The sequence below is a fragment of the Carcharhinus amblyrhynchos genome, chromosome 23 (genome assembly GCF_965287045.1).
Source record: "Carcharhinus amblyrhynchos chromosome 23, sCarAmb.v2.hapA, whole genome shotgun sequence".
In the NCBI taxonomy this organism is placed as follows: Eukaryota; Metazoa; Chordata; class Chondrichthyes; order Carcharhiniformes; family Carcharhinidae; genus Carcharhinus; species Carcharhinus amblyrhynchos.
Window position 1 is genome coordinate 27339766 of NC_137346.1, and position 13728 is coordinate 27353493.

The 13728-nt window shown below is 44.3% G+C and overlaps 1 protein-coding gene across 1 annotated transcript in view; it reads right to left on the minus strand.

Annotated features, from left to right (window-relative positions):
* Positions 1-5260: 5260 nt before the first annotated feature.
* LOC145357592 (acrosin-like) overlaps positions 5261-13728 on the minus strand; it is a 31301-nt gene continuing 22833 nt past the window's right edge. Inside the window, exons 4-5 of the mRNA XM_080211070.1 lie at positions 13358-13500; positions 5261-5638 (exon numbers count right to left, since the gene is read on the minus strand). Of these exons, the coding sequence (XP_080067196.1) occupies positions 5261-5638; positions 13358-13500 (521 nt within the window). The remainder of the gene's footprint in view (positions 5639-13357; positions 13501-13728) is intronic.

The window sequence follows — 13728 nt, forward strand, 5'->3', positions numbered from 1 at the left end:
GACCTCCCTACTTTTATATTCAAGGCTGACTTCACAGTCAGCGTTATCTACATCATTGGAACTGTAATCCAGCAGAGAACTTGCAGCGAAACCCTAGTGTTGAGCCCCCTCTGATGATCTCACAGACAGAGGGTGTGGGCTCAAGATCCCACTAACAGAATTTTTACAGTGCATGAGGAGGTTGTTCAACCCATCGAGCCTGCATTGCTGGCTGAAGGAGCATTCGACCTAGTCCCACACCCCTGCCTTATCGCCGTAACCTTATGAGATAGCAACCCAACTCCCTTTTGAATACCTCGATCGAGCCTGCCTCCACCACCTTCTCAGGAAGTTTGTTCCAGACTCCAACCATCCCCTGGGTAAAAACATTTTTCCTGACATCACTCCTACTCCTTTGCTGTGTGTCAATAAACACAATAATTATTTGTGTAAATTGATTGCAGTCACAGAGGTAAAATATTGTAGAATGATACAGCACAGAAGGAGGCCATTCAGCCTATCCTGTCTGTGTTTACATTTTGAAAGGTTTATCCAATTCAGCCAACATTTTGCCTATAACACTGCAATTATTTGAAAATCTTTCGTCTTAAAGCACTTATCCTGAGAGGGAGTAATATCCATGTGTTTGGTTTTAATATCTGTATTTTATAAATGACGTAACCTTAATCAATAACTGTAAGCGGATAGAGATAACTCCTATGCCTTGATTGGTACGTGCTGATTACTTGTAATAAAATTTGAAACTATAACTCCATGTGTATATCTGAATTCTGTACTCCAACTGGCCTTGAATACCCAAATCGGAGTCCTACAGCCATAGTCTTCAATAAGTAATTTTCCGTGACTTTGTCTGGCTACTTGAATGGAACGGTAGTTTTAACTACAATAACAAATAAAACATCAAATAACCCCCGTAACATATCCAATTCCCCTTTGAAAGTGCGTTGCCAAATCATACAACTGACTGTGTGTAAAAGAAAGATGTCCAGTGAACCAGGGTTGATGTTAGTTTAGCATTTGCCTTCCAGCTTCAGAAAGCATAAAATCAAGCTGCGTTGTGGGCTTACTGAGTCCACCCGAAGATAATCACCTTCTCTGATAATCACTTCTTGCTGAACTTCCAAAGGATTGAGTATTGTAAGAGTGCACGGAGGCAGGGATAACAATTTATTTGTGACTGACTTAAAGTAAAATCTCAGCGTATTTGACGTTTCAAAATCTCATTATTTCAGAACATCAGCACGCAATACAAACACTTGGAAATGTTTACTCGGACCTGTATAGGTTTGGTATATATCAATAAAATCCCAAGCTGATAAGCATTCTGTTTCTCACATTGATAAGACATTATACAATTTAATTTAAACATATTTAAATGCACTGACACACACATTGACAACTTACACATAATTAGGTATTGGGATGACAGTAAATTGGTGGAGAGATGGGGAAGTTTCTCAGTTGGAAGTGGGAACTGGATTTATTAAATTGTGTGTCTCTGTCAGTCATATTTGTTGAATGGTCGAACTTGTTTGGCAACTACACTGGAATGCACCGGACAAGGAAGGTTGGGCAGTGAGAGTAATCATAAGAACATAAGAAATAGGAGCAGGAGTGTCAAGGTCTGTTTATTCTTTCGATTCTAGCCTTGATAGTATAAGTACTTCGCTATTACAAAACACTATCAAATTGAGATATAGATAAACAACTCTGTATCAAGCAGCAGTATTTAGGGAGTGCAAGCCTTTTGGTAGCCTCTAGGTTGTTAACATTTTGAGCTATATCACAGTGTCCATTAAATGCCTGACAAGTTACAAATCACAAGGTCTGTTGCTATCTTATCAGGGTTGAGCTACACTTCACAAGGACCCACCTAATATTACAGCAGAAACAACAGTATTGAAGAAAAATTTCTTCGTAAATCAAATATTTCACTGTATGTTTATATAGCAATAGAAAAATGAATATTAAGAACTCATAGGAACAGAAGTAAGCCACTCATCTCCTTGAGACTGTTTCCACCAGTCAGTGAGGTATCAGATGATTTGTGACCTGACTCCATAATGTTTGCCCCATATCCCATAATATTTCTGGTTCATAAAACTGATGAATCTCATATTCAAGATGATCAGTTGGTAATGGGCGAGAGTTTTTGGCCTCCCCTCTGTATTTTTCCCGGTGACAGGAGGCGGCGTATCATTTACAGGTGGCCGGATCTTCTGGTCCCGCCGTTGTCAGTGGGCATTCCCATTGAAATCACCCCATTCACCTGAGAAACCCGCGGCAGCGGTTGCACTGCCAGCAGGGGAATCTCACTGGCGTGAAAATTCCGGCCTTATGCCAAGATTTTAATGCCCTGCCCACCGTGGGAATCGGCGTGGGCAAGGGACGGGCAATAGGAAGGTCCACTGACCTCGGGTGGGAGCTTACAGTTTTGAGATGAGTGAGGCCGTAAAATCCCACTCAGTTTCTGGAGGAGAATTCCCACCTTTTACCAACTTCTGTGTGTAGAAATGTTTCCTAACTTCATTCTGGCTTCAATGTTTAGGCAATCCAATCTCTTCTGTGTACTTCATCCGTAGGCAATGGGAAACATTTTTATTCTATTTACCCTAAGAGCTTTGAGTTGTAGATTTTTCATTTCAACTTTCAAGAGAAAAGTTTTAACTTTGAAATTATGTCCGTGCAAGTTTCCAATAACCATCACTTGCCTCATCGCAAAATGTAAAATCTTCAATTAATTAGCGCAATCGGGCAGTGTTAAAGGAAGTAATTGTTTATTTTTTTCTCTCTTTTATATTAAAATCATAGATGCATTTAGAAGTGGTAACGGCATCATTTCTAATAATGTGGATGAAGATAGATTTGTCACAGATTTTATACATTGTTAATCAATCTTCAGTTCTTATCTAATCAAAAATCGCTGAAAACGACATTAAGAAAACCATACGCAATGATATACTAGCTTCTTCGGTGTACACTTTTTAAAGAAGTGTCTTGAAGAAGGAGACTCATTCCTTCAATGACCAGTGTTCCTCCATTGTCACTACGTCAAAATCATGGAGTCCTTCTCTAACAGCATTGTGGGTGTACCTACACCATATGGACACCATATTTCAAGAAATATGTTCAAGAAAGTTCAAGAAAGCAATTAGAGTTGCACCAAATTGCTGTCCTAACTTCTTTACATCCCATGTATGTATTTTAAAAAACTGATTCAGATAACTTCACTTTCATTTTTACTGGTTTCCTCTATTGCTCTTAACACTTAGGGGGTAAAATTGGCCTCAGCTGAGGTACAAATAATGACAGATGGAAATGAGAGCTGAGGGCAGAGATATGGTGCACCTCAGTCAAAGTTAGGACGGATTGGATGCGACAATCCAACGCCGACATCTCCACATTAAAGGAGAGTGAAGTACCGATGTGTAAGAAGGGAAAACCTGAGTTTGGGGTCTAGGCAAGTAAAGGCACAGCCGCCAATGGTGGAACATTTATAATTGTGAATGTACAAGAGACTGGAATTAGAGAGGCATTCTGTCGGGGTGATGAGAATGCGGAGGTAGGGAGGGCCATGGAGAGATTTGAAAACAAGGATAAGAATTTGTAATAAAGACGCTGCTTGACTGGAAGACATTGCAGTGAGCACAAAAATGATATGGGAACAGAACTTGCTGTGTTTTATGTCACGGGCAGCAAAGATTTGGATGACCTCAAGTTTATGGAGGGTAGAATGTGAGATCAGCTTAGATTGGAGTAATCCAGTCTGCAGGTAACAAAGATTGAGTGTTTCAGCAGCAGAAGAGCTTAGACAGAAGCGAGTCGAGTGACATTATGGAGCTGGAAATATGCAGTCTTGCAAATTCACCTTTAAATCTTCCAATCCTTGGCTAATTACACTCAGATTGCGCTAATATTACAGGCGCAAACCAATGGGAACTCTACCCTGTATGTTCTGAGTTATTAGTGTTCAAAATATAGAGTGGCCTTCATAACTTGTGGTTATTTTTTGAAACATTTCATGAACAATATGCAAAGAAAAATTGGCAAATATAACCTGAACAAAAAATTGGTGACATTATTTTTAAACAAGAAGTCCAACAAAATACAGAGCAAACTGAGCAATAAGCCACAACAGGATGTACTAGCAGGTCGGTCAAACTCTTTACTGATGTTATTAGTATACACACTAAAACAAATCCATTTGCTCATTTTCACGATTGTAAAGTAAAAGAAGTTTGTTTTTATTGAATCACTATAAAAGAAAAGGCAATGCAAGGAATCTCACCAAATTTGGAAGTAAAAACTAAACCATAGTGGCAGTTAGCTGAAGCCAAGCTAAAATTTTAAAAGCTTGAAGCTTGTGAGAATAGGGACAGACTTTGGAGTATGGGGTGTGAACTATCTGCTTTCAAACAACTTGGTCATAGGGATTTAAAATGAAAAGTCTTGGGGTGAAACTTTCTCCTCCTGATCCAACAAAACTCTTCAGGGCTAGCTGCTGCTTAAGTGGCTAAGGCTGGGAATCTGAGATAGGGAACTCAATCATCTCTTGTTCTCCAAAGCCTATTCATCCATTAGGCACAAGTCAGGAGTGTGAAAGAATACTCTCCACTTGCCTGGATGAGTGCAGCTCCAATGACACCATCCAGGACATAGCAACTCTGGCAAACATTCAATCTCTCCGCTACCATCCAGCACAATGGAAGCAGTGTGTACCATCCATTCTGCAAGATTCCTGCAGCAATTTGCCAAAAGTGCCATCCAAACCCATATCTATCATCTAGTAATACATGGGAGAACGACCTCCCGTCAGTTCCTCTTCAAGTCACACACCATGCTGACTTGGAAACACTTGATATGCCAGCATTCTTTCATTGTCACTGGGTCAAAATCATGGAATCCCTCCCTTACTGCATTGTGGGTGTACCTACACCATATGGTCACCAATGGTTCAAGAAAGCAATTAGGGTTGCACAAAATTGCTGTTCTAACTAGTTCACATCCCATGTATGTATTTTTTAAAAAACTAGTTCAGGTAACTTCACTTTCATTTATTACTGATTTCCTCTATTGCTTAGGGGGCGAAACTGGCCTCAGTTGAGGTACAAGTAATGACAGGCTGAAAGGAAAGTTGAGGGCAGAGATATGGTGCATCTCAACCAAAATTAGGACACATCGGATGCAACAACAATTTTAGTAGGGGTTCTTGTGTATCTTTCTGAAATGTATTTTAATTATAAAACAAAAGGATTTTGATTCAGAAACAACCCGTGCAAAAGTGATACAGAACAATCAGCAGGTTTAAAAGAGGGGTTGCTAGTCCAGGCGAGTTTCTGTGCACGAATGAGGCAGGCTTCTGTGAACTTTGCTGTTCGGCGGAAGTCTCGGGGTGTTTCCCTTCCCAACTCGTTGTGGCTGCGGCGTTGTTTTCACTTGCGTATTCCACGCCGCTTTCTTCACTTTGGGCAGTCGATATCCCGGTTTTCCGCTCAATCCATTCGCCATATATGTTTGTGCTGGCGTAAACACCGGGTTTAAAACGCTCTGCGCAGCCTTTTCCCCAGCTCACAACCCCAACCACGTAAAACCGATCAGTACCTTTGAGCTGACACGACAGGGGTCCACCACTGTCACCCTGGGAGACAATAAAGTCAGAGGAAAATCAGTACAGGGAAGCTGGTTCCAGATGCAAATAGGATATTTTACACATAGTGTTGAGTAAAGTTTAACGTGGTATAAATTCAAGCATTTCAACATCTATTTCTCACATCGACCTTGATTTAGATTTTGATGTTCATAGAACGCCCACAGTGCTGAAAGAGGCCATTCGGCCCATTGAGTCTACACCAACCGCAATCCCACTCACACCTTATTCCCATAACCTCATGTAGCTAGTCCACTTGACACCAATGGTCAATTTTGCATGGCCAATCACCTAACCCGCACATCTTTGGACTGTGGGAGGAAACCCATGCAAACACAGGGAGAACATGCAAACTCCACGCAGACAATGATTCAAGCCAAGAATCGAACCCGGATCCCAGGCACTCTGAGGCAGCAGTGCGAACCACTGTGCCACCATGCCATGTTGACAAAGATGAAGATAATTATAAGAAACGCCAGCTTCCAAAAGTAATCTTTAGATGCTGACAATTACTCCAGCAGAATTAGAAGTGGGCCTGTCATTGTGTTGACAGAAGATCGCGCTGGGTTTAAAAAATTAGACTTTTCAGCTGACATATTGGGTGGTATTTAATCTCACACAGTGGAGTCATAGCAGCAGTGGTGGAGGTGGGGCAAAGATCCTCCCACTGTGATCTCCATATCTGCTATAAATCTCAGAATCATAGAATCATACAGTGCAGAAGAGGCCCTTCAGCCCATCGAGTCTACAATCATTGCCATGATTGAGCACCGCATGGCCAATTGGAGGCTGGCCAGTGTAACTGCCAGCAAATGAAGGCTTATGGGCGGGAGGGTCAACAATCCCAGCCTGGGCTCTGGGAGGGGGGTATAGCCACAGCCTGGGGTCGGGGAGGTGGGATAGCGCCTGAAGTAGCAGCCATGTCCAGTGGCTGAGCCTCCAGTTCTGCAACAACATTGTCAGCAACGACTGCAAAGAGGAAGGGAGGTTAGTTGCCAAATTGAGCAGCAGCAGAATCCGCCTGGCTGCCATCAACAACATTGTCAGCAACGACTGCAAAGAGGAAGGGAGGTTAGTTGCCAAATTGAGCAGCAGCAGAATCCGCCTGGCTGCCACCTTGCAGCGCACATGGTCAACAATTTCTTTGACCTGGAGAAATCCAATGATAATCCCTGAAGCCTCCAGCTCTCTCAGCCAGACTGTCTATTGTGAAGTTTATGTTGTCATTGGCACTCCTGAAGAGGGCACTGACCCACAATCTTGATGCAATGACTTGCGGCTGTTTGAGAGATTCTGCCAATATCTCCAATTGCACCCTGGGGTGATTGTGAGGGTTAGCAATCTAGGGCGGCTGTGACCTTGAGAGTCACCCACATGCAACAGATAGCGAACCACTCAATTAGAGCTGACCTCTGCTGCCATCAGGTGGCTTAGAGCTGCCATAGCCTGTCAATGACAAGCACATTCACCGGAGATACAAGTGCTCCAATAGCTGGGTGCAGTTTGCGCATTACCAGTTGGCCATGCCTGCTGCATATCCTTCTTTCCAGGAAATTCATTGTAGCGTAACAAGGTAAGGTTCGAACTCTGGTCAATGAACTAACAAATGTTTATTAACAGAACAGTAACACGCACTGTAGAGCAAGGAAAAGGAACTTTAACCTCACAGGCCCAAAACTCCAAATCATAGAACAAGCCCAGGCAAGTCTGAGTGAGTCTCCAACTCAGCTCCCGATTGCACCAGCAGGCCACTCAACCCTTTCAGGAAAATAGGGTTACAACACCACAGGCACTCCGTGGCTCTGCCCTTTGCCATCACCAGGCTGCCTCTCTCTCTATCTCCATTCTCTTCAGTGCACTAGCACTCCTGTGTGGACACCTTTTCCACTGGTTAATGAGTGGTGGGCCACTGTCAAACCCACTTCCTCCAAGATGTCCCTGTCAGGAAGTGCTCTTATTCCATCCAGTTGATGCAATGACTTCTAAACTCTGACAATAACTTCAGTTCAACTCCTACCAGCCCCTTTATCTGCCATGCTCCCTGCCACTCAGTGAAAAATGCCCAGCCTCCAACTCATTGTGCGGCCTGTAAGATGCTGCGGACCTTGTTAAATTGCATTGTATTACAAAGAATTATAGCATCCTTACAGGCAGGAGGAGTCGATTCAGTCCATCGAGTCTGCACTGACTCTCCGATAGAGCAGCTCACCAAGGTCTACACTTGCCCTATCCTCGTAACCCATTATTTATCCCGCTAATTCCCCTAACCTACACATCTTGAGACACTAAAAGGGAATTTTGCATGGCCAATCCACCTAACCTGCACATCTTTGGACTATGGGAGGAAACCCACACAGACACATGCAAACTTCATACAGGCAGTGCCACAAACCTGGGTCCCTGGTGTTGTGAGACAGCAGTGCTAACCACTGAGCTACGATGCCTCCTTTTTAAGTATTTTGATTGCCTTTTAATTGGCCTCATCAGGTGGTGAGCGGAGTTCTCATTTTGTTCTCTATCATGGTGAAATGACACATGCGCCTGAACCCATCCAACATCATTGTTTTTCTATCTAGCCATATCCCAGGCTTTCTCCGAAGGATAACGTGCCACATTATATCATTAATGTTAACCATCCTCTCCCCTCACAGCTCCACTGGCGGCTGACATGTTTAGATATGCAAGACTTCCCTAAAGCTGACACTAAACTAAACTAGGAAAGCTGCAGAACATTAGCCCCCATGTTTGTCCATGTATCCATGGGCTTTTAACATACAATCACTGTAAGAAGCTCGGCATGGATCAGTGAGTCAAACAGTCCACAAACAAGGAAATACATCTTCGACACACGTCCAGAAAAAATACAATTGTTGCAACTTCAAACACTTTGGGCCTTTGTCCATCTCTGATCCAATGCGTTAATCACATTGAAACATAAAAGATAGGAGCAGGAAAGGCCATTTGGCCCTTCGAACCTGCTCCGCCATTCATTACAATCAGGGCTGATTATCCAACTCAACACCCTAATCCTGCTTTCTCCCCATAACCTTTGATCCCATTCACCCCAAGTGCTTTATCTTGCCGCCTCTCGAATATATTCAGTGTTTTGGCATCAACTACTTCCTGTGATAATAAATTCCACATTACCTTCCTTACTGCACCGTGCTGCTAGAGCCCTGGCTGTAGCATTTAAACTCCGTGCTTTCTGAGATTGTAGAATTCTTATTCTCCCTTGAGCCGCAGCTCAAAGAAAACTTGATATCTTCTTGGTGCTGCACTAAGAAACAAGCAAAGAAATTTGCAGGGTGCGTTCCTCTGCCGCAAGGAGTGGACTAACTCCACATCAAGATCTGGAGCAAAGAATAAAGGAACTGGAAGCTGACTTGTAGACAGCAATGAACAGAGTGTGATACAGGCTGGAAGTGAACTAAGGAATCTGATATCGGTGGGAACTGAAAAACTCCTCTCGATTAAAATATGATGAATAGGATGAAAGTTGGCAGCGTTATTAACATACAGACTGGAATAACAAGAGTTGTGGCAAGAACTAAGAATAACTGGACAATCAGTAAAGGATATGCTGCATTCTAAGTCTCAGAATACCAGGCTACCTCCCAGGCAACACCCTCCCACTTTGCTATCTTTGCCCTCCTGCATCTTCTCTAGGAGCGAGCTACGCCTCACACTCAAGTATCTACTAAGGGTTGTGAACAAAGTCCAGTCCATCACACAAGCCAGCCTCTCGTCCACTGACTCTGAATTATACTTCCCACTGCCTCGGAAAAACAGCAGCATAACTAAGGTCCCCGCGCACTCTGGACGTAGTCTCTTCCATCTTCTTCCATCAGGAAAAAGATACAAAAGTCTGAGATCACGTACCAACTGACTCAAGAACAGTTTATACTGCCATCAGACTTTTGAATGGACCTACCACCGATTATATTAAGTTGATCTTTCTCTTCATACTATCTATAACTGCAACACCATGGATGGGATTTTACAGCCTTGATCAACCCAAGACCGGAAAATCCCATCCGAAGTCAACTGACCTTCCTTCCTATTGTCCACCCCTTGCCCAATTCGATTCCTGTGGGGGTGGGGCAGCAGAATTCCAGCATATATTCTGCACCCTCTCCTGTCCTTTCCCCTATGTAGTCTATGAGCAGAAACCATACCTGAGTGCCTTTCTCTATCTTCTCATTTATGGTCCACCTGTATTTCCCTGAAGCCAAGAGCTGGAGAACAATTTGCACGTTGCTGAAGAGCTACATTTCTTGTGCTTCACTTATGCTATAGGGGGACGCCTCCAATCTCTCTTCATTAGTGCATGATGCCTCTGGAAATGCTGATAGAATCTCGCACATTTTCTGTTGCTGCTCCAGAATAGAGTCCTCTTTGTCATTGAACCCTGAGGTTGAGCTTCAGTGACTTGCTGCTCAGATGCTGGAGTGTCCTGAACTCTCCAACGGGGACTCTGCATTGCTCTCTCGTCTCCAATACCTGCTCCTACAACCTTGTGATGTATTGGTTCACCACATGACAAGATAGCTACCAAACTGTGTGCATATGAGTTGGTAGAAGATGTGCATGAATTGTGTGATGATCCTTGTTCAGACCTCATAGAACTATAGAATCCCTACAATGCAGAAAAGGCCATTCAGCCCATTGAGTCTTCATCGACTCTCCAGCAGAGCACCTTACCCAGGGCCTCTGCCCCATTCTATCCATGTAAACTCCACACAATTATCACGGCTAATCCAACTTTGGACACTAAGGGTAATTTAGCATGGCCAATCCACCTAACCTGCACAGACTGTGGAAGGAAATCAGAGCACCCGGAGGAGATCAGAGAATGTGCAGACTCCAGATAGACAGTGACCCAAGGCCGGAATTGAACCCAGATCCCTGGCGCCGTGAGGCAGAGGTGTTAACCACTGCGCCACCGTGAGGTCCTTGCATGACCTCCTCTGAGGATTCCCCTGCCTCCTTCTGTAGCTGCATGACACTGGAGAGATGAAAGTGCTGAATTAGAACTGACAAGGGAAAGGTTTGAAGTCATTATTGTGTAGATCATCAGTTGGTGGTGACATCAAGTCAATATAAGTGAGTGTCATGCGTCAGGTGGTTGTCCAACATTTAATTCTGTCATCAGAGATCTGGGAGACCTACATCTCCCCATCTCCGATGGTCATGCACTCCGACGCTGTTGATTTTCCTCACACCTCCTCCTCCACAGCATCAGGGTGGTGACACCCAAAGACCCCGCCCCGCCCTCACTTCCCTGCACCTCCCCTTGTGTTCTACAATCTCTTCTGCAGTAATGTGAGAAAGTGGAGCACTGTGAGTGTGAGGAATGGAACGTTTAAAGAGGACAACATTTGTGAGGTCAAATCTGAGGGATCACTGAGGATTGGCAATAAATGGATTCAGTGTCCCTGATGTATGTTAAGATGGGATGTGAGGAGCTGCCTTGAGAGAGAGAGAGAAAAAGAGAGTGGGCGAGGGGGTTGGGGGTGTGGGAATGGGTGGCACTGTAAAGTGGGAGAAGTACCTGAGGAATGCTGTGTAGGGGAAAAGTTGCGGGGGGCAAGTGAGAGAGTTGAAACTTGAAGTTGGCACACAGCTATCCTGATAAGAACATAAGAACATAAGAAATAGGAGCAGGAGTAGGCCATCTAGCCCTTCGAGCCTGCCCCGCCATTCAATAAGATCATGGCTGATCTGTCGTGGCTCAGTTCCACTTTCCCGCCCTCTCCCCATAACCCTTAATCCCCTCTCTTATCAAAAACCCATCAACCCGCGTCTTAAAAATATTTAGCGAGGCAGCCTCCACCACTTCAACGGGCAGAGAATTCCAGAGATTCACTGCCCGTTGGTCAGTGAACCCTTTGCAGCAATGAACTGTAAGACAGCACATACCTCCTGCTCACCCCTACAACCACTTCCCGCCATGCCTGCTCAGTTTCAGGGTCCAGCCTCTTCCTCCCGTCTGTCTGGAAGAATATTTCTCTGCCGGCCTTTACAACCTGATGGAATGCCTCAGAGAACCAGAGGGAAGGGCTTCCTGATGTTGAGACTCTATCAGAGCAGTTGATGTCTCTATCATGACACTTCTAGAATGGAACCACCCTGCCCACTGCAGGAGTCCTATAAATATTGAGGCTCTAACATTATAGTGAGAATGAACAGAGGCAACACACAGGGGACGAGCTTCTTGAACAAGGAGCAAGTGATGGGGGAGAAGGACGCTCAGTCTGGGGTTTTCAAGAAACAATTCTATCTCAATCTCACTGAGGAATGGTATTGTGTGGCTTCTGCATCTCACTGAAGGAGATACTCACAAAGACTTGCCACCTGTTACAGACAGACCTGCAGCCTCCGCACAGAGCAAGAACAGCTTGTGGCTAGAAAAGTAACCAAGACCATAGACTACTTCACGTTGGGCATCTTCCAGGCTTGAGCAGGAGACATCAGGAACCTCATTGTTTGTCATTCATTCAGGGAGGTCCCTGTTACTCTGAATGCAAGGAGACGGAGCATGCTGCAATCCCAGAGAGAAGCTAGCAGAACCAGCACATGGCTTTACCAGGATAGCAAACTTCTCCATGGTGCAGGGTGCCACTGAGTGCACCCACTTTACTTTGCAAACAACATGTGTAAATTCAGAGACATGCCACAACCTGAAGGTGTTCCTTTCTCTCGGTGTGCGGTACTCCACACCTCATACAGCTCCATCCTGGAAGCAATCACAATGGCTTTACGCTGTGCCTGATCACTGTTACAGCAGTACTTGAACCAACAGGAGAAACCAGAGAATGGCTATTGGGGGACAAGTGCTATCCACTGACCATCAGACTCGACTGCTGAGTGCATCCACCACATGTGCACAACATGTGCAGAACAAGAGTTATGTTGTCACATAAAACGTCATTGAGTAGACCACAGGAGTGCTCAATGTTTTCACTGCAAATTTACTTCGCCCACTTGGTTCAGACCCTCTGACGATAATTATGGGCAGCACGGTGGCACAGTGGTTAGCACTGCCGCCTTACAGCGCCCGGGACCAGATTCAATTCCGGCCTCAGGTCACTGTCTGTCTGGAGTTTGTACATTCTCCCTGTGTCTGCGTGGGTTTCCTCCAGGTGCTCTGGTTTCCCCCCATAGTCCAAAGATGTGCAGGTTAACTGGATTGGCCATGATAAATTGGCCCAAGCATCAGGGGGACTAGCTGGAGTAAATGCATGGGGTTATGTGGATAGGGCCTGGGTAGGATTGTGCTTGGTGTAGACACGATGGTCTGAATGGCCTCCTTCTGCACTGTAGAATTTCTATGATGGGCTGAATGGCCTCGTTCTGTACTATAGGGTTTCTATGATTCCGAGATGACTTTTCTAGTTAAAATGCAGTCCTCCTTTAAGAACTGCAGGCTGATTCCACACGGTGCCGGCAAGCTGAATTGATATGGGACTCTTGTAATCTTTTGCAGCCTGCAAAGGGCTACAGATGCTCAAAAGTGTCCGTACTATTGGCTGCATGCTGTAACCGTGTACATAAGGAGGTAGTGCAAAGATTGTGTGCTGTCTACATCGGAACAGCAGGCCAAGGTTAATAATGCAAGGTGAATTTTGTGGTACACGCACTTGTGAATTTAGCTCAAGACATATCATTAACTGGTATTCTAACACACCAACAAAGGAAGCAGTGTTTTACCTGACAGGCATCAATCCCTCCTCCTGCAAAACCTGCACAGACCATGTGGTCATTTACAGCCTGGCCATACCAGTTACTCTGTTGGCAGGTTTCTAAAGGAATCAGTTTAACACCAGCCTCCTGAAGTATACGCGCTGGGGCACCTAATAAAAAATCAGGAGAAACCAATTTTACTTTGCAAAACAAACACCCATATCAACATAATTCACAATAGCAGGATCTGAAGATGAATCTACCTATCTCTCAGAAATGAAGAGTCCACAATATATTCCCTGTAATAAAACTTCCAAAACACAAAATAAAATTTCAAATAAAATAAAAATATTAACAATTCTATATTTCACATGAATATTTAACATAAGAACATAAGA